This window comes from Pleurodeles waltl, chromosome 11, assembly GCF_031143425.1.
Source record: "Pleurodeles waltl isolate 20211129_DDA chromosome 11, aPleWal1.hap1.20221129, whole genome shotgun sequence".
In the NCBI taxonomy this organism is placed as follows: domain Eukaryota; kingdom Metazoa; phylum Chordata; class Amphibia; order Caudata; family Salamandridae; genus Pleurodeles; species Pleurodeles waltl.
Window position 1 is genome coordinate 48709008 of NC_090450.1, and position 25659 is coordinate 48734666.

Consider the following 25659-nt stretch of genomic DNA (forward strand, 5'->3'; position numbering starts at 1 on the left):
TGATTGGAGTCAGGTACATGCCTCCCTATAGGAGTGCTTGTCTTTAGCATAGAGGCCCGCTGATGGAAACTCGATACTCCGTGCAGCACAGGTCAGGATACCTGATTCGAGTCAGGTACATGCCTCCCTATAGGAGTGCTCGTCTTTAGCATGGAGGCTAGCTGATGGAAAGTCAATACTGCATGCAGCACAGGTCAGATACCCCATTGGAGTCAGGTAAATGCCTCCCTATAGGAGTGCTCGTCTTTAGCATGGAGGCCCGCTCAGGGACAGATGATACTGTATGCAGCACAGGTCAGATACCCCATTGGAGTCAGGTACATGCCTCCCTATAGGAGTGCTCGTCTTTAGCATGGAGGCCCGCTGATGGAAAGTCGATACTCCGTGCAGCACAGGTCAGGATACCTGATTGGAATTAAGTGCGCACCTCCCTATTGGAGTTGGAGCACGTATACTCCCTTGGTCTTGATAAAATGTTTACTTTTTTATCAATCAAACTTGAAATACACCGTTTCTAAATCATCAATATTACTTCGGATTAATTTTACGGAGAAGACAGATTGCTTTAATGTGCAAGTAACAAATGGAAATAGGATTTTTTTCAACATGCACCAGTCTTTGCTGCAATGCAAGCCCACTTTTCTGATAAATGTATAGTACTTGTCGCTGACCTTCTCCAATCGGTTTCCTGTCAGCATTTCTTCTTTCACGTGCTTTCTGGACTTCCTGTTTCCTGTTTCCTCTTCCTCTAGATCGTAGATGCTTGGATAGCAGTCCAAGAAATACTTGAAAGACTTGGTTCCACTCACGTTGAGATGCTTCAGTTTGTTTCTTTTCATGTTTTCACCACAGATTGGTGGGGGGGGGGGGGGGGGGCTGTACTCACAGTGTTATAACAAAACACTTTTTTTTTTACAAATGTACAGTGATTTTGGGCATCTTTTGGCAAAGCATAGGAAGACTGTAGATGTATATTAATGTGCTTTGCACACAGTACATCAAACATTGCACAGAAGATGATCCATTTATGCTGCTGTTGTTGTTGCAGATGATACCAATTGGACTCTTACAAAGGATAGATACAATAATCTACTGAATCTATTGGATTAAAATATGTCCCTACTGAAGATCACAGATGGTGTAGTCTTATATTGAACCTACCTAGTGCTTAATTTGTCAAATAAGTTTTGGTTCCCAGTTTTTTCTCAGAAACCCGCCGCCACCACCACCACTGCTAAATGTTGGGGTTCTTTAATACCAAGGCTGCATACTCTTGTTTTCACATCATGTGTCTTCCTTTCGCCAACATCCTCTCCTTGCCCCTTTATTTCCTCTTTGAAGGTTTTTTGATCCCTGCTTTCTGCCGTTGTTACTGTTGTTCCGTCTTTCTCTCCTGTCTCCTTTTTCCATTTTCTCCCTTTCTCAGTTTTGTTCATGGTCAAAGTCTGTAGCTTAAAAATAAGTTCTGGTCCCCCAAAAAAGAATTCCGGGGGGTCCTATCAGCAACCACCGGCAAAAAGTAGGAACTGGCTCTGACTCAAAGCCTGATTGCCATTGACCCAATTGTCCAGTTGCAAATGGTATGCATGGATCCAGTAGTGACATGTGACTTTTGGATGTTAAATATTATAATACACAAATATATCTAGTGGTTGTAAAGTGTGACATTCTAGTTACTAAATTAAAATACCAATAGAAATCAATGCAACCCATAAACTGCAACTGCAGTGATCTGAAACTTTCTGCCTAGCAGTTTGCTACAGTTACACTAGGTGATTGACACACTTCCTTGGCTGAAAATTTGAAGAGCGCGCACTGGGTGCTGTCCCTTGTAAGAGTGTCCGACCTGCCTAAAGATGATTTAGAAGGTTATTTATAGCTTCACAAAGTGGTTCTACTCTGCCTTGCATCAGGGGAACCTCAGAGTTTACACCGGCTTAAACTCGTCTGGGTTTGTGGGCTTAAACCCTTTGCCTGGCAGCCCATCTGCCAGAGGGCCACTAAGCCACACTGATGGTCATCACGCCTTATTAAGAGTGGGGCACCTGTTACTAGATTTCCGATGCCAATATCACGACCCCCCATCAGTAATTAATTACCTGGAAGCACCCCTCCTTAGGTAATATAGCCTTATAGTCAACTGCTGAGGGCTATACCGTTTGTTAGAGGCCCACAACCCGAATTATAGGCTTGAGACAGAGACAAGGGCCTATAGCAAGGAAGAGAGCCTTTAACAACTACTGTAGCCCAAGGCAGAAGGGGAATAAGGCTATTAGAACATTCCACTCACTGTGGGTAAAATGTTCTAAATTCAATAGGGAGAAACTGAAAGACAATCTATGCAATGTTGGATCACAAGGCTTATACCAGCCATTATCAGCCCTGAGTCACTCATTTGTCTTCAGTGGAGCTCTCACCATTTCAGTGTTCTAATATTGCTTAATGAATCTCCTCCATGTCTTCCCATCTTATTATGCCAGGAGCATAACTTTTTGTGTGCTATTTACAATTTAAAGGAGCTAATGTGTTGCACACAAGGAGTGTTCTTATGTACCTGATACCTCTGTTAGTCATCAGAATATCATGTAAACATCACAGGATAACTTTCTTAGTCACATGAGGGCAGTATTGCTTTATACTTACAAATACAAATATTTGATCAGTTTTCTTCTCGATATTCTTTACTCCACTGACATTGTCAGTCGTTCCAAGTAGTATTGATACTGTTTCATATCACTCTGGGCTCATCCCTATCATTAAAACATGCATATCATTCGCCCTTCAACCTATATGCCAGTACATACATAGGTATTAGACAGTAATATTCACATGGCTGACAGAGACAGTTTGGATGAGGAACAGTTGTTGCCCTGACAGAAAAACACTTTTATCTTCAGAATGTTGCTGATACTTATACAAAAACATCAGTTAGAATAAATAGTGCATATAAATATTCGTACAATATGATCAATTCATCTTCATATTACTTACAACAATAAGTTGTACGCTCATCCTAAATTTTCCTCAAAAACATCCCACGTTTGCCTACATTTTTTGCAGGCCTTTTCCTATTACATGCAAATAGTGATTCTTTTTTTCTTTAAAGGAGCCATCCGTTGAATGATGTCACCATACTTCTGTAAACCCCATATGACATCACCAACCAAAGCAACATTGTAGCATGCCTGTTAGAGCTGCAGGACAAGGTTAAGAGAATGAAAACTTCGACCTATGAGGTTGAAGGTCTCAGATAGTGAGTCTGCAGGACAGGGTTGATCTACACTATGGGCCTGATTACAACTTTGGAGGATGGTGTTAATCCGTCCCAAATGTGACGGATATACCACCTACCGTATTACGAGTTTCATAGGATATAATGGACTCGTAATACGGTAGGTGGTATATCCGTCACATTTGGGACGGATTAACACCGTCCTCCAAAGTTGTAATCAGGCCCCATATGTCACCAGTTCCCTAGGTTGTCATTCAGACATGTGGGACAATTTTCTGTCATTGTGATGGTAAATTTAGGGGTGTATTACTCGATCTATTTGACGCATAACTTCAAAAGGCTATAACTAGCACCACAATACAAACTCCAGCTGGTTGGTATCTCGTCATATGTGCTCATTAATATGAATTCCAGCTGGAATTTTCCATTTCAATACGCTCTATCCCAGCAAAGGGCAATTCAGCCCCACTGTAGTTCAAATGAAAAATGTCAGTGCCTGGATTAGAATAAATCAAATGCCCTGTGAAGCTGACAAGCCTAGGTCAGTCAGTGGTCATCCATTTAACACTTGGAAGGCCAGTATGTCAAGATCATAAAGAATAATGACAGCCTTAAGCATCTGAATAGATAACTGCCTTTCTAAGTCTTCGCCTGGTCATTTTGAACGTGAAAGACTGCCTGTGAGTGTTTGGGTGTGAGTGTGTATGTGTGGGTGTGCGTGAGTGAGTACATGTGTGTGTGTGTGAGAGAGAGTGGCATTCTGCATGTGTGGGACTGCAAGAGAGAGACCTAATGCATGATTCATTTGGACAATGTGAGGCATGTTCATTATAGGGCATACCACCCTCAAAAACAGACCCCTCTATGAAATGTAATTAGGTTTCCAGTGCCATGCAAGAATAGATTATCCATTCTAGGCGAGCAATGGAACTCTTAAACACTGGTAGACAATCTGAATGCATCCAAAACCTCGTTCGGTGAAGGACTTGTTTGTTATTTTTCCTTCCAAATGGTTTATAAATTTTCAGCAAAGAAGCAAGAGAGACATTAACAAGCAATAATAAAAGAGGGAAAAAACACACTATATAATAAGGATTTGTATGTCTGAGTTGTGTGCTTCAGTAAGACAGGTACTGCACTTGTTGATATCTTTAAATAACTGTCATCATCGTGAAACATGTCCTCTCTTACCCTTGCCTTTCTTTTGGCAAAGTGCTTTGCAGGCTTAGCTTTGTGTTAAACAACCATCATACCTAATTAGTCGTTCTCCTCAAGTATCATTGTCTCAACACTTCATTCAACTTTTTGTGGTCTTCTTCTCTTTTAATACTACTCCCTGCCAAATCATGGCATGGTCAAATCAAAGCATTGGTAACTTTCTATTTAGGAAAATACTGTATCACTGCATTCTCTCCAAAAAAAGCTTTGCAGTTATCTGTAGCTTCTTTAATTTTGGAAGTAACTGTCTGTGATTGTTTGAAAATTATACTTTCTTGGCTAACAATCTCTGTGAGCGAGCCAACACTTTACAGGCAGACAGAAAATAACAAGTGTGCTTTGATTTGAACCCTTACTCATACTTTAAGAACGAGCTTTAGATACCTGTTGTCCAGTCTAGTTAGTTGAATTCAGATGATCCTAAAGATTTTGAGGTTTGAAAGCTGGCTTCCATAGAATACAGAAATAAGAATTCTTTTTAGCTTACAAGATATTTTACTGGATAGATTTAGATCCACATTAGCAACTCATAGCATTTGGTTCAAGCTGTGTGCTATCTGATCTTGCCTCCTTGCACTGCTACTGTGGTCGGTCGAGCCAAGAACCAGTAAAGAATTTTCACTATTTCTAAAACTACAGATATTGAAAATTGAATATTGGGTCACCATTATTTGTGGACATAAACCACCCCGCTCCAAGTATCTGATTGAAAACTTATCTTACCACTTCATTTGATATCCTCATGATTTTACTGGACCAGGTAAGAGATTGTTCAACTCTCTAAAACATTTTCTCCATGTTAGAAAGAACAGATATTTAACCCCTGTGACATTGAACATGATCACCAACGTTTTCATCTCAGAGAGTTAAAAAGGGCCTCAAGGACGCGTGAAGAAGTGTTTGTTTGACTCAAAAGACTCAAAATGTCTTTTACCATATTAACAGTCTACCCTGGACTGCTAAAGTTTTGGAAAAGGTTGTGGAGAACCAGAGGCAAACTTTTATTGAGCTTGAGAGACTTTATGACCTCCCTACCTCATTTCTGTGTCAGAGCATCTTAATAGGTCTAGATTGATAGCCTTGCTACGTGGATGTTCAGTGGCCTTTGCCATCATGGACCATGGTATTTTGCTTCTTAGCATAATGAATGTGGGGACGGTCTCAGGCAGTACGTTGTGATTGTTCCGATATTTGATTGAGATGGCGAACATATTCCATTTTCTATGCCTCAAATCCAGTACAATTTAAAATTCATCAAGGCTTGCCTCTGGCCTCTTTAGTATTCATAGGAGGCCTCTTTTAGGCCTTTGAAGAAATGTACATCTTTCTTTTAGCAGCTCGCAGGAAAACTGGTCTAGGGTATTTTAGAATCCAGAGAGGGTGGCAGGGTGGAGGAGAAGCAGCAGATTACAACAGAATGGTACCAAAATGTAGGTTGCATTAGTACCCTCCACTAGTGAACTCTGTTGTCATCGTTTACGCTCTAGCTCTGAAGGGGACGCTTCACTAAGTTCACTAACAATGTAAACAACTTGAGCTTTATTTGGATTGGTAATGTACATCTTAATTTAATTGGACTCAGTGGTGAATTGCTATTGATTTAAAGTATGTCACTGCTGAAGAACTAGTTGTAAAAAGTGATTGGTGGATGCATTGATAAAATCTATGCTAGATCACAGTAATTCCATACATGGAGGGCTACCTGGCTAGCTGCTCCAGTGGGTGTGTCTGCCTAGAGCACTGTGTTCAGTCTGATGATTGGCGTCAGGAACTAGAATGCTGTATTCATCCTCTACAGTTTGGTAGCTGGAGTCAGAGTGGTGCTGTTGTTTACCATGTTCCTTCATGTGCGTTTGTAGCCCTTTGTATTTGGTAACAAATAACAACAATACATCAGTTGTATCAATTACTTCATTCAGAAGACACAGGGTTCCTTGCAGTTTGCATTTGTACTAATTTACTTGATACCATGGTTGCAAAGCCAGAAACAATTTGAGCTTCATTGCAGAAACCAGACAATGCTCAATATGGAAATAGAAATTTACAATTCCATCTATTTCTCTCAGTATCCGTTCTTGGGCAGGCTGTGCCACCCTGGTCACACCTTGTGGTTTAATGCCTTTAAGTCCCAGCTTTTAGGTTCCGTGCCTTCCAGTCTGCAGAAGTTCCTGCTATAAACCTACTTTCCAATGATATGATGACATTTCATAATCGATGAAGAGTTGTCAAGGAGATGAAAATCTTTTGACTTGCGTGAGTCGGATCCACCTTCCTTCTGAGAATAAGGTACCCTGCTGAGGTAGCATTGCAGAACACTTATACAACGTGACAGTCATAAGTGCTTATCTGGCTATATCCTGGCTTCAGAAATTGTGTAGCAAACATAAGGTGGGGGCAGTTGTAAGAGTCCTCAAGGAGAAAGCAATGGGGATTAAGGAGAGCCAAGAACTGGTTAAAGAAAGCAGAAGGTGGACAACAGTAATTCAGTTCAGGACAGAGGAACAGCATAGCCTCCCTTGTGATGCTTGCACTGGTTGAGTAAGTGTGTACAATGTATGCCCAAACTGTTCGGTTCTCTACTGATGCTAAGGTATAAAGTGTTAAAACATCAAGTAAATTACCTCAATTTAAAGTTCCAGCTGCTATAATTAAATAAGCCTAGCACTTCCTGCATAGAACCACTACTACATACAAGCTAAATAAACAGTTTGGCATTTCTTGTAGTTGATTACTGGGTGAATTATGCCTCTAATCAGGAGTTTCACAAGTCCTCCCACCTTTAAAAACATTTTATCCTTTCCAACTCCAACAATATTCCATGTCAAAAAAGAATCTTAAAAATGCTGAAAACAAGGGTTCAAAAGCATCCATCAAAGCGAGGCAACAAACAATTTGATGGAAGTAGTTCCTGAATTAAAGTCATCCTCCGGTGCTTGCTCGGCCTCCATCCATTACCTTTGTGGGTGTTGCAGTTGACAGCCTAAGTGTGATGGGAATGCCCAGATGTGGGTCTCGTGCTCACTGTGTCATAGGACTCAAAGAGTGCCTCGCTGGTGTGGTCTACTTAAGCTGAAATCCTTCTGCAGTTGCTTTTATTTGCTTCTGGGAGGGACCTGCCTGACAGCTCGGGTTGGAGTGTTCTGATTGGAGCAGGACCAAGACTATTTTGCAGTGGGCAGGACTCTGTCTTAAGTGTCTTATGGCCTTTTTACGAGTTTAGGTGTTGTTTATCACACATGATAAATAACAATACCAGTAGATATGTAATTTAAAGTGTGCAATAAATAACACCTATTACAAGTTTGTGGGGAATAATACATGCATTTTGTTGTTTAACACACTAAACTCCATGTGGTACAGTAAATACCTATAATTTCCCCTGTTAAATTTCAACAAGTGTGACCTGCCAAAATTTACTGAAGTTTGAGAAAGGTATCAGATAATATTTATGTTTGTTAAATAAAACAAAACATGGAATTCAGGCCCATGCGAAAACAGAAGTTTATGCATGGGTCGGAATTAACTGACCCACTCGTAATCAGGCACTTAATAGGGAAAAGATGATGCTAAGAAATGCCTCCCAGAGTGATCCAGTGGCTGAGAGTAATGCAGACATTCCTTTATCACATTGTGTGTTGCATCAACGTAGTGGAAGGCATTGGTTGCAAAGATGGTTTTCAATTAAATGCACCTTGATATTATTTTCACACTTTCCAAGATCAGTGCAGGAGACGGTAGGCCAGAACATGGACACTGCCTTCTAACACTGTCTTTGTCAGAGGTGATTCTAAAGGTAGATCAAGCAAACGGGCTGGAAGACCCGCAGGATGATATCAGAGACAGTGGAGGCACTGTGAGCTGGGGTCTGGAAGAAGAATAACAAGAACATCCTTTTCACTGATTGCTTGGAGAGCAGATAGTAATGATAGGTGGAGCGGCTGGACCAAAGGATAGCCCCAGGAAGTCTGCATATTCCAGACACACATTATGGCGATAAGGTAATACTAATTGGAGATGTGTGCCATACAAGCTCCAGCAACATAACACATCAATAGGAGCAATATTGGGGCCACTTTACCAGTTCCCTCAATGATAGCAGTCTAGCCACCCTTCTCCTTTGATGTCTTCATTGACTTCCCTGCAGTATCTTCTCCTACGCTTTACATCTTGATCTCTTCTCTATTACCTCCTTGCACGTCCCCCATACACATAATCATTGTTCTGGAAACTAATGTAGATGTTTTTCAAAACCTTTGTAAAGGTCCACTGCAGTTTGCTTCTTACTCCTTGGATATGACGTAGAGAAAGGGCAGCTTCTTGATCCGATGGTGACGCATTTCTTCCTCTGGTCCACTGCTGGTCACTGGCAGGGTAAGAGCTCTGCTCTGGTGCACAGTCTGTGCAACATGTTCTACTATTGATGGTTAACACACATCATGTTGGCTGCTGTATTTTCAAGGTCATTGTGTCTCCTGGAGGAAAGGGGAATTCCCTTGCCTCATTGTGGCTGTCAGCAATGGAGCTGAGAAATTAAATCTGATGTCTAAGCAGGATAGGCAAGAGTTTCCTGTTAATTCCAATTTGAGCAGAGTTAATTAGCCAGATCTCTTTAGAGGTGCCCCTGTGCTGCTTGGCCCCAAGCCAGAAGGTCTTGTGTCAGCCATCCACACACACCTTAGCTTGAGATGGAAAGCTGAAATTTGACTTGGTTTGTCTTATCCTATAATAGAAATGCTTAGCCCTGACCAAGGTGAAAACATGTACCTTGCCTGTTTCATTTATTTACTGGACACACTAAGGGGGCCCTACAAGTCTTTCCCAACTCATCCACATCTTAATCTTAGTGTCCCACCAAACCTTGATCTTTCATCCACAGAAATGTTTCATACATATGTGGGCTTTCGTTCTCCGACAAAGAAAATGCCTCTAGCCTATTCTGAAATATATTTTAAAATATCGTTCTGCTTTGGACAGTAATTTGTTTTCAGTCTAGACCAGACCAGGCTCTCGAATAAACAGACATCAGAGGGGCAACATAATAGAAATTGAATTTACTACTAATGCAATTATCCAGGAGGAGGCATTGTTCAGCCAAAAGGCTCAGACAGCCATATATTCTCCCAGATAGCCAGGGAAACTCATGTATATACTTTGTTATCTTTCAGTTTAATGCTCAACCTGGGGAGTTGTAAAATCAACAATGCTTGAATGTGGGCCCGGCAGGAAGGCTCAGAGCTCTGATGTAAAGAAAACAAACAGTTCATAACTAGTGTTTAAAAGCCCCGAATGTGTTTATAGAAGCATTTCCTAACTATTTGTTATATAAATCTGAAGTGGAAGAGTTTACTGGTCACTTCAAAATATTTACAAAGGATTTACAAAACAATTTAGTTTCCTTTCGTTCTTGGCTGATGCTCAGTAAAAGTAACAAACTTTCAAATGTGAATTTATGCCTTCTGTATTCCAACTGTAGCTAACACGTTTTGGGCCATCAATCCACGGTTATTCTATAGTAACAAAGTATGCGATTTGCAAAACAGTTGGGTTTGCGATTGCAAAAGGTCTTTTCACAATTTAAAAAGCCTCTTTTGAGTTAGCAAAGTCTTTCCAACTCTTGAAAGGGCTTTTGCAAACTTGCTGGATTTGAAACTAAGAGGGGCGTGAAAGGTGTGTCAAATTGTGAAATGGAAAGAGGTTTATCAATGATTTGAGACTGCAACTGTAGTCACTAAACATTGATCAGTTACTGATCGCCAAATTCGGGAAATAACTGATTGCCTTTGGACCACTGCAACGTTTTTTGTTTTTTTTGTAATTTTTTTAGCAGACATGGGTTGCCCTAAAAATATTTTCCATCTGGGTATGCAAACGCAAGGACAAAACGAGGTCAGCTGGTCCATGCAGGCCTCCGTACCTATCACTGGTCGCAGGTACCTATCACTGGTCGCAGGCTATGCTGCAACCTCGTGCATATGATTTGCATTCAGGGCTGGCTTTAGCGCTAGTGGTGCCCAGTGCATCAATCTTTTTGGCTCCCCTCACCCCATGACCACCTCCTCGGATTCACTTACTACCACCCGGCAAATGTGCCCCTCATCTGTCCATAGTCCCCCTTTCACATATATTGAGTTGTTTTAAAGTGCTTGTAAAGGGTGACTTTACTAATCCACTCAGCTGTCTACATAAAATATAGATCTGTTCTTTGCAGCAGGCATATTAACCCTCTACGATACTTTATGGCGAGTCAAAGCTGCCACTAGACAAAACTCCCATCTCTCTGTCCCTAGCAGGAACATTAATCACAAGAGGTACCTTGACATTTTATTGTTTCCTGAAGGCTGGAGCACAAGGAACTTTTCATCAGGTGTTTTGAAATCACAAGTTTCGTAAGTCATTACTAAACACAGCGCCCCCCTGAGGTCAGCGCCCCCAATTCAGGTCAGCACCCAGTGCGGCCGCACCGCTCGCACCGCCCTAAAGCCGGCCGTGTTTGCATTGTGACCAATTAGTATTTAGTCCACGTCTCAAACTGCATTCCCATTTGCAAACCCATTGGATGTGAAAATTGAACATCCTTGTTTTCTGAAGTGGAAACATGCATCTGGTCATACCTTAGTATGTTATTAGTTGTGTATTTCTAAAGGAACACATCTCCTTTCCACAACACACCACATTTTACTATGAAGTGGAAGTGTTCAAGGCCTAGCCAACAAGTTGTGCTGCCCTTTTTGACAAAGCGCAAGTACACCACTGATATCTACCATTTCCCTACATGTACATATACACTCACACACATAAGATAATCCAATGCACTTTTCACCTCTTGCAAGCCACATGTATCTCTTTTGCACTTTAATGGAGAACTGAGCTTATAACTCACTGATAGAACATCTTAATTCTCCACAGAACCTTACTGTGAGTGATTAAATAAAATGATCTGCTTGTATGTGTTTTAAAGAGTATAGGTTTGGTGTGAAATGCCTGAAGGTGAAACCACTACAATTTTATGTAGGTGCAAGCAACATATTTTTGTTTAGTGTGACAGCAAACTGACATATTTCAGAGGCATATAAGCATCTCAATACTAGCCTTCATCCGGCTGACTATTATATGGTCTTAATGAAACGGACACCTAGACAATAAATCAGTTAAGTGCGAATGAAATGACTTCCTTGGAAGAAAGGATCACCCACTCCTTATCTGCTGTTGGTCTTGGCAAATGTCTAGGCATGCCAGGTTATTGGACCTATCATGTGTGTCTTCTGCCCATGTGAGTGTACAGCTGGGCAAAGTGCCACGTTTGCAACTTCATAAAAATGCAAAATTATTCATTCTTGTCCATAAATATTGGGCAAGTGGGTCACTAAACTCTTATGTGAATAGGGAAGCACTATACGTCCACCGGCCCAGAGCAGTTCTTCTGAAGTATTTTAACATCTTCACCAGCACAGCAGAACATTATCGCACAAAAAGTCCCCCCGGTGACAGAACTCGCAAGGTTTTGGTGAAAATGCATGGCGGGCTGGCTACCATATAATGGCGGGTGTATCACGTACTACAGAAGAAAAACAAGTCCCCCTGATGCACATAGAATTTTCTTCAAGAACACGGAAGACATTTCTGCTTTTACGTGCTCAGGATCCTCCCTGCTTCCCAGAAAAATAACAAAAATAATTCAAATTCTGGGGAATGGGAACTAAACAGAACAGCACAGAGTATTTTTTATTTCTAAATAAGCATCTCTATAAGCAATGTAATGTTTGATGTAATGGCCATAAGCGGTCTGGTGGTTGATGTATCCCAGCCTTGAATATATGTACGTATGTATGTGTATTTATAAATTGCAGACCTTGCTAAAGCAGTGAAGCTTTGCACATGGAAAGTGAGGAAACGCAGGAGAAAGAGGTAAGAACATTTTATGCACTGGGACAGGAATATTCTCCATGCAATGCTCACGGGCATGGTGCAGTCACTACAGTTATCTGGGAATGAGGTGTTCTTGATAAGGTGTGTCTGCAATGTCTTTTAGAAATAGAAGCAAGACTTGTTAGGATAGATTTCCAGATCTTAGGTGCAAGGTAGTAGTAAGTTTTCCTTCTGTTCAGTTTCATCTTTCACTTCTTGGTCACAAGTCTGGTGATGCCATTGCTTTTTGTTATGTGTTCAGCATTGGAGATCTTAATTTTGCCTGCCAGGTGGTATGTTGGAGGTCACTATTTTAAAGGTGACATTTTAATAAGTGCTCCATAGTACAGTTTAATACATTGCAGGTCTATTTTGATCTCTTGCAGTTCTCATTTGAACATTCTTACTTTCAGACCGGTCACCCTTATTTCCCCATATTTTTTAAATTCTAAACAGGAATCCCCTTTCAATGCGACTGAACATCTTTTCAGCATCTAATTATATTACTCTACTTTGTGATATTTTTTTATAACACTCTTGTCGCTAAACTCACATAAACAGGTTTATGGTACTCTGTGACAAACCACCCACATGACTTCTACCTTGGAATCATTCACTACTAGTTTTTACTACTTTTGAGATTAGGCAAATATGGCACCAGTTTAGGAGTAAGTTAAAATAAATTCACATCTACTCACAGAAACATGTGACTGAGTTACCTTGCTACTGCGACTTAAACCGCTTCACTAAGGCTAGTAGATCCTTCATATAACTATAGAAACAACAAGCAAAGGGACTACCAGGTCCGGAACTGGATGAGTCCACACGATCAATGTTTTCCTCGGGTTTTGGAATTGTTATTTGTAATATCATCCCCAAGATTTATGATTTAGGGGTGGTCTAACCCAATGTGTTTCCACTGTTCTCATCTGTACTTGTCAAACTCTATCTTGGTCATGGAACTTTCCCCCCGTCATGTACTGTGGTGAACATTAAATTTATATCAATGTATGAAGAATAGCCGACGTTTGTGTATAGCCTCTGTGAAGCGGGTTAATAGGACCCTGTCCTACATGGCTCCCTTAGCTATACCAATTTGAACCGCTTGTTGGCTTAGCCAATTGACTATTCACCCTTCGGACTTCTTCCCTTGTTCATATTGAGAAAGACAAAATCTAAACAATGTGAATTTCCATTTCTCTGTGAAGAAATCTCTCATCCTGTAGTACCTATAAAACCAGTTTGAGTTATACTACAGAATGCATCGTACTCTGCATCAAGGAGGCGTTCCATGGATGGTGCATAAGAATTCATTCCCATGCATCCACATTTGAACTTTAAGTCAAATCCATTTATGCAAATGGGAATATTTAAGATCTAAGAGCCCCTAGCCTCACCGTAGCGTCACTTTTCATGACACTCTGGTGGCGCTATGCCCTGCATTGTATTTACAAGGTGGCATTAAGCTACTTTTTGTGGCTTAACGCCACTTTGTAAATATGCCCCCTTCACACACAGCACTCTGCGTGGAAGGGGCTTGCAATGGGTGTTGCTGTGGGCGTGCCACAGCAACACCCATTGCATTTTGACGCAGCCTCAGATTTACAAGTTTTCGTAAACCTGCAGCACACATAGATAGAGCAAAACGCCATTTAAGATTGTTTTTGTGCAGGAAGGTGCTCCTTCCTGCACAAAAACAATCTCCCCCTCAACGCAGCCATCCTTGCACTATTGTGCAAGGGTGGCTGCGTTGGCGCACAGCAGCAAATTTAGCTCCCGCGCATTTGAAAATGGCAGTGCACGACACTGCCAAATTTGGCGCAGTGCTGTGCACTGTCATTTTTTATTAAATCTGGCCCAAAGTCTTTAAACCATGGGTTTGCGCCATAACCCTACACCTCCCTAACGCTGGTGAAATGAGGAAGAATATATTTAATTACATTTCAATATATTTCCTATTTGCATTTGTGCTGCAGGCTGCAGTATACATACAAAGAAGAAATTGTGAGAAAGGCATCCCTTTCTGTGCAAAACCTATGCTGTCCACAATGCAGACACCCTGACACTATAGTGCCAGGGATCCTGTTTGGGCACGTGGCATCATAAAGTGGGCAAGCACAGGGAGAGAGCAGAAATGTGCCACATTTTGTTAGATATGGCACTGTTCTGCTCTCTCTGATTTACGCAAAGCACCGCAGCAATACCACTTCCTGAGCTGCATTGCATAATTTATTTGTAAATCTGGGCCTTACGGACCAAGATTGCACCATTATAATCATGACAACAAAAAAGCAAACTAAAGGAATGACCTTTGTGGATGGCACACACAGAAAATGTCTGCCCCCCACTCTTTGATTGCTATTCACAGGCATGTGGCATGTCCAAAGACACAGCCCCATGGAACTTGACCTCATGAGAAATTTACATAAAGGAAGAGGATCCAGGAGTCTCGAGCTGACCATCCGGATAAGCACTAGGCAAATGTTCAATTCTCTAACATCCTGGGACTCAAGAGAAAAGCCAACACAGGAGAGAAGTATCAACCTGTTCTGCCACAAAATCAAATGCTCACAATTTTACCTATCACTTTTATTGATCAGTCATGCTTAAGATTGTGCACAGTTAAGGCATAAACCGAACCACAACATACATTTGTTTTTTTGATTGATTAAGTTTTGAGCTTTTACGCAAGGAAAATTAATTCAAGCCCTTTCATTATAAAGACTCTTTTAATAAAGGTTATAATCTCATTCTGTATTCCTTTGAGATCTATACCTCAGGGAGTATATTTTCCTAAGGGCCAAGACTTACCCATGTATAAATGGTTTCATTTCAATTTAGGATGTTCTTCAATTTAATCTATGGTCCCGTTGCTGCACGTGGGCTAGTAGTAGCTATCCTGCAGCTGATTGTCTGTGGCTATAACAAGATAGGAAGGATGATGTTGTGGATGATGTTAAAGAGTTGATTGGCACACAGAAATTTTGGTCTGGCCCACATCATGGTGGTTGTCAGCAGCTTGGAGACAACTACAAGAGCCATTGGGATATGTATAAGCTGAGCCATACATATATAATATCAACCCTTCATCAGTCATCGATGCCTTTTAATAATGATGACTTTGGTATATTTATACATAATTATTATCAAATGTGTTTTAAGGTGGAACTGATCAAGGAGACACACTTAAAATGGGCTGAGGATGGAACAAAATATTCATGTAGTCTGCCCATTTGTGTATTTCCCAACATTGGTTCCATATGTGGCAGTTGTGGCTGGAGTACCAACTTTGTGGTTGGACCAAAGAGAGTCCCAGGTGGAATTATGCAATAAGACTTTGAACTGGCTGGGCTGAAATAAGAACTTTCCTCCAGCTGTGGCTAGTGGCTTACTTTTAGCAAGGAGGGTGGGATGGATTGGTGCAGGGCCCAAGATTAGACAGGGTGATTGTATCCATATACATTTTAGGTCACCTGGTGTGGTGCAATATCTATTTTTTGGCCAATCAAACAACCAGCGATCCAATAGTAGCGTTGCCTTACTGCCCCTGGGCTACTTTTATAGACCCCCAACCCATTTTGAGGAAGAAGGATCAAGGGGTAACTATAGGGCCACAGGAATGAGTGTTGCCAAAGAAGTGGGATCCTGACGTACAATTGTGACAGTGCTTTGGCTAGCATTGATTGACTTACTGGGCCCAAGCTTGAGGTTCTACAGGCAGATAAAGGTTTAGGCAGGTGTCAGTATAGTTTTGAGGATGTTCCATTTGGATGGGCTGTTGGTGGAAGAGTGCCCTTGACTGGGGGAGGAGTCTCTCAAGTAAGTAGTGCCCAGGAATGTGAGAATGAGGCTATGGAAGGTTAGGCCCCACTGAATATAGATGGCGGTGAGGGTGTGAGCGCAACAATGGCTGATTCTAACTTTTTAAATCGATATCCTGGAATATAGCGGGTCTCACATCAAAAGTGTCCTGTCCTGAATGGGACACATTTATAGGAGACTAGGTGAATATGATATGTTTGTTTCAAGAAACCTGGTCAACCAGTCCTGTCATCACGCAGGATTTATGTCCTTAACTAAGGAGAAGGTTGCTACAGGGAGAGGTAGGCCTATGGGTGGCTTGGTAATTTAGATAAAGACAACCCTCTCTTGTTGTGTCAAGAAGATGAATTTGAATTGTCCAGATCTGTCGTGTCATGCCTTGACCCCGTCATGTATGGCTACACTCCGCATTTGCAATGTTTATTGTAGGCCAACTGCAAAAAAGGGAGTATCCAATGTATTACATAAATCAAATCAAAATCAAATCATTAGCATTTATAAAGCGCGCTAATCACCCGTGCGGGTCTCAAGGCGCTAGGGACAAAGGGGGTGGTTATCGCTGCTCGAACAGCCAGGTCTTTAGGAGTCTCCGGAAAGCGGAGTGGTCCTGGGTGGTCCTGAGGCTGGTGGGGAGGGAGTTCCAGGTCTTGGCCGCCAGGAAGGAGAAAGATCTCCCACCCGCTGTGGAGCGCCGGATGCGAGGGACGGCAGCGAGTGCGAGGCCAGAGGAGCGGAGGGGGCGGGTGGGGACGTAGAAGTTGAGGCGTCTGTTGAGGTATTCCGGTCCCTTGTCGTGGAGGGCTTTGTGTGCGTGGGTGAGAAGTCGGAAGGTGATCCTTTTGCTGACTGGGAGCCAATGCAGGTGTCTCAGGTGTGCGGAGATATGGCTGCTGCGGGGTACGTCGAGGATGAGGTGGGGCGAGGCGTTTTGAATGCGTTGTAGGCGATTTTGGAGTTTGGCTGTGGTCCCGGCGTAGAGGGTGTTGCCGTAGTCCAGGCGGCTCGTGACGAGGGCGTGGGTCACGGTTTTTCTGGTGTCGGCGGGGATCCAGCGGAAGATCTTGCGAAGCATGCGGAGGGTGAGGAAGCAGGCGGAGGATACGGCGTTGACTTGTTTGGTCATGGTGAGAAGAGGGTCCAAGATGAAGCCGAGGTTGCGGGCGTGGTCTGTGGGGGTTGGTGCGGTGCCGAGGGCCGTGGGCCACCAGGAGTCGTCCCAGGCAGACGGGGTATTGCCGAGGATGAGGACTTCCGTTTTTTCAGAGTTCAGCTTTAGGCGGCTAAGCCTCATCCAATCTGCGACGTCCTTCATGCCCTCTTGTAGGTTGGTCTTGGCGCTGGCGGGGTCCTTGGTGAGGGAGAGTATGAGTTGGGTGTCATCGGCGTAGGAGGTGATGATGATGTCGTGCTTGCGTACGATGTTGGCGAGGGGGCTCATGTAGACATTGAAGAGTGTCGGGCTGAGTGATGAGCCTTGAGGTACGCCGCAGATGATCTCAGTGGGTTCTGAGCGAAACGGAGGGAGGTAGACTCTTTGGGACCGGTTTGCGAGGAAGGAGGCGATCCAGTCCAGGGCCTGGTCTTGGATCCCGGTGGAGCGGAGGCGGGTGATTAGGGTGCGGTGACAGACGGTCTCAAAGGCAGCCGAGAGGTCGAGAAGAATGAGGGCGACTGTTTCACCGTTGTCCATCAGGGTTCTGATGTCGTCTGTGACTGAGATGAGGGCGGTTTCAGTGCTGTGGTTGGTTCGGAATCTGGTTTGTGAAGGGTCGAGCAGGTTGTTGTCTTCCAGGAAGGTGGTCAGCTGTTTGTTGACGGTCTTCTCTATTACTTTGGCTGGGAAAGGCAGAAGGGAGATGGGGCGGAAGTTTTTCAGGTCGCTTTTTAAGTTGCCCACCTATTCGGCGGCACGTCAAGTAGACACTGCTAAGATAATTGGGGGAGACTTTAATTGCCAATTTGAAACTCTTGATGTGCATGTTCAGCTCCAGTCAGTTGAGGAAGATTGATTATGGTCTATAGCAGTATTAAAAATTCCACCCATAAAGAAATGACCTCCCCTGGCTTCACAATTAAACTCTGTTGTAATAAAAGAGGGGCTGAGAGCCTGTAATGGTAAGTCATGGTCAGCTAAAGAAGGAAAGCATACATTTAATCAACCATAAAGCATAAGTCTTATTGACTATATCCTGCTTGATGTTCGGCTATAGGCTAAACTGGTACACATGGTGGTACTTGCTTGCCAAGACAGCGACCATAATGCACTTGCATTGGAGCTGAAGAGCTTAGATCCTGCAGTGCAGCCAAGCTGCAATGAGCCCTTAGATAGAAGCTTAATGTTGTCCTCTAATAGGAGAAGGGTTAAATGAAGCTCAATAGCTTGTTTTAGGGAATCGGTAGCTGAAGTATATGGGGTAGTCGCAGAGAGAGTGGGTTAGATACCGCCTTTATTAAACCCATCCAGGGAGGAGGGTATGGCACTATCCAAAATCAGTGAAGTCCACACCTAAATGTTCCAGAAATTGAGGGATCCGTTTTTTATGGAGGCCAAGCAAGCCTTCCAGGTATAGTCATCAATTCAAGGAGGCACGAGGGACATTGAGGGTGCCATCACGACCAGTGAAAGACGGCTGATCAAGCAAGCTAGATGGGAATACAGAAATGCCATACGGGTTGTAAGGCGCGATTGGATGTCTGGGAAATGGGAAAGCTTGTTAGCGGCTAAAAGTAGAGACTCAAAAATGCTTTGGAATATTATTTCCACTGGCTTCTCTGAAGGGTTTCTCCAGCTGATAACCATATTATAATGGCTGAATGGGTTACCCACTTTACAAGCCTATACTCCCAAGAGGAGCAGAGTGCAGGGCTCGGATCTGTTGGCTGCAACAAAATGTTGGCTAACCTAGATGAGTTGGCAACCACAATTAGGTTGTCTATTTTAGTCACTGCACCTCCAGAAGGCACAAGTTTTAATTGTGGAGAAATAAGGTTAGCCATTAATACAATTGTGAGGAACAAAGCGCCACGGTTAGATAAGGTACAGATGACCTCTTTATTGATGAGGTAGATATTTGGGCACCATACTTTACTATTCTATTTAATGCCATACTGAAAGGGGCACCTATTCCTTCTACCTTGGCAGCTTGGCAGGTGCAGAGACCGTTCCTATTTAAAAAAAATAAATATCTAGAGATCTTTCCTCTAACTATAGTTTGATTGATTGTTCCCAAAAACTGTTGGCAAGGGTCATCTTGGAACGTTTGCAAGATTGGATATCTGCTTCCAGCATTCTGACTTCACTGCAGGCAGGGTTCGGTGAGAGCATTAGCACATGAGTCCAGGTCTTTCGCTTACAGTTATTGTACTGGAAGTTTGTTAAGCCCTACTGTCGGTGATTGTATGTGGTATTTGTCGAGTTGAGGGCAACATTCAACCTGTTTCCCCATTCCAAACTTTGGCAAACACTTGTGGAAATCGGAGTACCTCCTTACCTATTAAATTTGATAGTAAGGCTTCACGATCACAATTATGTCCAAGTAAGGTGTTGTCAGATAGGGGAATCGACTGATCAGTTTCATCTTAGTAGGGGAGTTAGGCAAGGTGCATCTTGGCCCCCACCTTTTTCTTGCTTTTTATAAATGAATTTGTAACATTTGCGGATCACACTGAGTCAGATGCACCTTGCCTGACAAACAACTGAATTCCTGCCCTGATGTTTGCCAATGACACATTGCTCCTTTGTAAGCCCCCTATGGACCTGCAAAAAATCTCAGATAGGCTTGATAGCTTATGCAAATTGAGGGGCCTCAATATAAATGAAACAAAAATTAAATGTATGGTGTTCAATCCCCGTTGATCCACTAGATCTTATCCCATATTGAGAGGGACTCCCTTGGAGCAAGTTCAGACTTTGAATACCTGAGTATGGTCCTGAATTGAGGGGCCTCAATATAAATGAAACAAAAATTAAATGTATGGTGTTCAATCCCCGTTGATCCACTAGATCTTATCCCATATTGAGAGGGACTCCCTTGGAGCAAGTTCAGACTTTGAATACCTGAGTATGGTCCTGAATGAGCACTTTATCTGCAGACCCACATCACTAGGTGCAAACTTGCATTAGAGCAGGCTACTGGGGGTCCTTGAAGGTATCTAAAGTTTCCTAATTGTACCCCATCTCGCCTACACTGTAGGCCAATAATTTTCAATAACTTGGATTTCCTCTGTGTGGCTCGGAGCTTTGAGGCCATGTGGAGCCATAGCCTTAGATACTGTTGAAAATCGATTTATGAGGCAACTAATTGGCCTTCTGAATAGTACACCACTGCTTTCCCTTTGATTAGATCTTGGGCAAAACAAATATTACACAAGTAGCTAGGCTACAACCCCTCGTGTTTTGGAGGGGCTATGGGCAACTCCAGAATTGAGCCTTTACCAGCAGGGAATGGCTGAAATTTTGCCCCGACCAGTCACAGGCAATCTTCCTTGGATCTGGTATGTGAGGACACTGGCAGACAATGGGCTTGACCATTTGTGGACTGCTCCAGTAGAGTCTCATGCAAATCCCAAAGGACAGCTAAAGAATGCTTTCTGGCAGCGCCAAATAGGCTTATTAGATCATCAACACAACATGGGTTCTTTGGTATCAACTTTTTTAATGTTAAAGGATATTTTTCAAAAAGAACAGTTCCTGGATGAAATAGAGCCCTCTAATGCCAGTAAGCTTTACTTGCAATTCAGGTACCGGACTTTACCGCCAGCCTCGTTCACAGAAAGCTGGGGACAAATGGAAAACTCAGAAGATGATTATTGCCTCATTTGTGTGTCTTGGCCTGAACTAATCGCGCATGTACTGTTCTTTTGCCCTGGTTATCGTGCTATTATAAATAAGTGGTTGCACCACTTTGCAGAAACATTGGTGTCAGAGACTTTAGTGAAGCATGTAGGGTTATTAAGCCTGATAAAGGGGAATTTGTGGTTTTTGTAGTCTCACAATTTTTAATGGCAATGTGGAGGACCAGGTTAAGAGCGCTTTAAAAGATGGATGTGTATTGTTTGCTTGATAACTGGTCTTAATCTTTCTATCAGTTTTCAATAATTATTTTATGCTATTTTATTGTTTTATAATTTTATACCATTTTTTATCTTTTCATGAGAATGTATATTTATACTCTTTGATGGCAATGATTTGTCGAATAAAGAGAATTTGAAATGAATAGGTGTGGAAATTACCCACCCAAGCACTGAATGCCTGTATTCTTCCTCAGTGTGTTTATTCTTTAGAGGACCCTAAGTGAAGACTTGTTCCTTGACAAAGAAATACTTTGTCCATTTAGGTGTACAGATTACATACCATACATACCCTATCTTGATGTTTCCAAAAATGGTATTATTTTAGATAATCAAAGTCAGAACTTACATTATCTTATTTTATGCTGTTTTATGTTATTTTATGTTATGTTATTTTATGTTATGTTATATTATGTTATGTTATGCAGGTATTTTAATATTTCTAACTATTCATATGGTAGCCTCGTGGTCCTTGGACACAGTTAGCTTTGTATATTGAAGGGACTATTTTATGCCACTATATATGCCTGATAAACATAGAACGCAAATAAAATCATCTTCCTTTGGTTCTACTATAACATAAGTTGTTCAAATGCAACAATCATATAATTCCAATTTATGTGCCTTTATGCGTATCTCTGAAGTATTCACTTGTTTCCCAACCACCTGTTACATGCATTAGAGAAAACAGCACTGACTCCTTAAATCCTTAAATCATACTAGACTTTATAGTGATAAGTTATAACAGCAAATGAATTTCTTCACTCAGCATATATTTTTACTATTTTACTTTTAAGCTGTAAGTGGTCCAGAAACATGTAGCAAAATATTTCTGAATGTATTTAACATTAGGTTCATTCCTTTATTTTAAATCCAAAGATTTTGTTTATGTTTTCTTATAATTTATATCTTAAATCTCTGAAATGATATTTTCTTTTTTACCAGCAATTTGTACAGCCATCGCCACCATTTGGTTTCCAGTGTGCGCCCACCAGGAGTCTCAGATAGTGACATTTGGCTATTCGCTGTATTCCGGCTGGATCGGGGCGGCCCTTTCCCTATTGGGCGGTTCTATTGCCGCATGCTGTCTGGGAAAGTCTCAAGCCCTTCTTGAAAATCGCTTTTATTATTCCTCACAGGGATCCAGCACCCCAACACACGCTAAGAGTGTGAATGTATAAAGGAGAGTCCCACATAGTTGTTATGAGCCAGACTTGGCAATATTTCCATTATTTGTTTCTCCAATGGACAGGTTAAGTTAACTCCTGCACTTATGTGTTTTTTTTTACTGTGAAGCGCCACACAATATGGCAAGGATCAAAAAATGTACTGTTTTATCTGGATAAATACATGTTCTGTGTGGTTTTCAATTGAAAACCTAGAATGTGTGGTTTGTAAAATATATTAGTTTGCAGCAGTAAGACCAATTATAGCAAGAGATGTTCCTGAATTAATTCCTTTCCTAATATTGTCACAGATTTCTATGGGCATATTTTATTCTTCACCATCCTCATAAAATAGTCACAATCGCATAACCCTAAATTCATCAGACGTATGGTCTATGCAGTTCTCCATATAAAGCAAAGCCTAGACCCTTCCAGGTGTTTTGACCGGAGATATAGTCATGTAACGTAAATGGTAGAGACCTGCTGCAATGTATGGAGTTTGGTAAAATTCTCACCACAACAGGAATAAATTCCCAACTCCAGCAGTGAGCACTCAACCAGGTCATGACTAATATTTCCCCATAACAGACATATGTTATATACAGGAAGGCTCCATTAGGATGAAAAGCTATTCATCACTGGATCAGATGACTGAGCCTTCCTCACCATAGTGTAGACCGGTGTATCAAGTTCATCACCTGTTTAATCACCTCTGCAAAACCGATTTCAAGAAAGAATACGCTTCTTAGTGACTCAACTGGAAATTAGTGAAAATATTTTTAATTGTACATAGCATACAGGGCAAAGCAATGTTTTAGTTCATTTCTTTCCATTATCTCTGGCTAAGAGGAGAATTTTGAGTAGGAAACTGAGTCATGATGGACCATATTCCATTTTTTTTCTGAGACTAAGACAGATTCATGTGCAGTAAAGTTGCATCTTTAAAAATACATTTCAAACCCTGTGTCGCATAGGTAGCATCTGCAGAATTTTCAGGGCAGGGACACAGGTTGCCCTGCATCAGATATACAAGCTGACCTCATATTCTCACGACTAATACACCTATAGATGGGGAAATGTGTTTTTTCAGAAGAGTTTAAGGTGTGTGAACAATGTAAAATTTGTGAACTCAGGGAAAGCCTTTCCCTTGTATTTCCACTTCCCATGTAAATCCTAAAAACAACAGGCCAAACTGGTACTGTACATGTTGAACAGTGCATGAAACACCCACAGGGTTGGAAGTGTGTGGAGGAAATGAAGTCTTCACATGTGTGTTAATTTTCGCAGTGAAGGAAAAAACTGTAACCACAACCTCAAAGCAGTAGATTATTCGCAGTAGTGCAAGTATTGTGCTCCAGGCGAATTTAACACATCTTCCTTGGGGAAATGTCACCCTATCTTGTGCTAAACGCATTCCCTAGAAATGGTTCTGCTGTATCACAAGCTATTGGGGAGGTGTCATATTCTACATATGCATCCCATTTGGCGATTGTACATGACATGAGGGATAATAATAAAAAAGGCCAGGTGGGTGGATTTTGGTTGATATATTTTTTTACAGACACAGAACATGATGGACTCTTAAATAGGTTTAACCACTCCCCCACACCTTTAAAATCTTATTGGGAAGTTGTGATGCATGACAATGTGAGAGTGTATCACTGCTTGTTGCAAGCATGTTTGCAGTTTTTTGGGCAGGAGGATATGCCATGCAATAGTTCCAGTACTTATTAAAATAACAAACCTAACATATGCATTTTATGCGCAATTGTAGACTTGCAAAACAGAAAAAAAACAGTTGCATATTCTATATAGAGAACCAAATATATATTCCCAATATTCAGCAGATGGGGAACTTGACTGAAAAAAGTGCTTGTCTCCCTGATTCTCGTTAGCAAAATTGTATTTATGATTTTTTTGCACACATTTTGGTTATTTTTGATTTTGCTCACATTTTGTTATCACGCACCATCTACCCAGTAATGCATGTTGTAACGTATAACTTGATTAATAATCATGTAATTTGCATTCCTGAGTGAAATAAAGTATGATATCTAAATTCCTATGTTAAGTATTAGTAACAAAGTCCTGCAGAAAATCAACATGATCTTACCTATTACATGCATATATCTTCTACAAAACAAATCCACTTTGCAATAAGTCTGTGTATAACATGTAGCCATTGTTTATGAATTATACAAATTCACTTAGTAAGTTCCTGAGAAACCACTGTTGTCACTTATAACAGTCTGTCCACCTAGACTTGCCATAGTTACAATGTTTTATATTGTTTATTATGAACTAAACCTTGAAGGATGAGAAGTTGGTTTGCTTAGATCATACTGGAAAGCACAACAAGAGATAATGTTTTGTTTGACCTTATCTTCATTTTCTATATTGGACACAACGTTTTCTATATTGGACTCCGTCTCAAGCAGTGCCTTATATCTTCACATTGCTCATCATTTAAAAAGGAATACAAAATAACAACAATTACAAGGAATAGTTTTTATATATTGCATTTTTTAAGACTATATTGATCACTTTAATGTAAATACTTTGTAAAAAATCAAATACAGCAGCAGCATGCTTCTTTAAATTCCTGAGACCTTGTCTATATGTCTGAGGGAAACGAAAAGGGAGTACAACTTGCAATGGGTAACATGTACATATTATATTCATTTTCATTATCTATTTTTGTACAGAGTTTCAAATAATTATTTGTTATAGTTGTTAGTTTTAAGTATATTTCTTAATCTCTTTCATTGTTATTTTTTGTTTGCTTACATTTGTATTGTTCATTAATTCATATATCAACACATATTTTGTGTTCAACTGACCTCTTTTAACAAGATTTGTCCATTTATTTGACATCCTTCTTATATAACATAATGTGTACATTTCTGTTGTTTTGCTTGTATATGAAATATAATAAACAATCAATAATGTCACCTTTCACATTTCCTTTTTTGAAAAACAAATTGTCTGAGACTTATGAGTATAATAAGAATTCACTAATTCTAGGAAACTTTAAATAATCATCAGTAGTTTTTGGCTAAAACAACCATAAAAACAAATAAAGAATTCAAATTAGTGCATTAAACCATCAGTAATGATACATACGCTAAATCCAAATATTTGTTCTCAGTCTAACAGCTGCAGTTCAGATACAACCCGCTGACCAGCGAAGAAGCTGTAAAAGTAGCTTCTGTAAATGGAAGAAAACCACCAACCAACTAGCAACAT

At 41.2% G+C, this 25659-nt stretch overlaps 1 protein-coding gene across 2 annotated transcripts in view; it reads left to right on the forward strand.

The window, feature by feature from the left end:
• The window catches only part of CLDN11 (claudin 11), a 51990-nt gene extending 26629 nt beyond the window's left edge, over window positions 1-25361 (forward strand). For both annotated transcript variants that reach the window (XM_069213020.1, XM_069213021.1), the window contains exon 3: window positions 22193-25361. In XM_069213020.1, coding sequence (XP_069069121.1) covers window positions 22193-22428 — 236 coding nt within the window. In that variant the 3' untranslated portion in view covers window positions 22429-25361. The remainder of the gene's footprint in view (window positions 1-22192) is intronic.
• The last annotated feature ends 298 nt before the right edge of the window (window positions 25362-25659 follow it).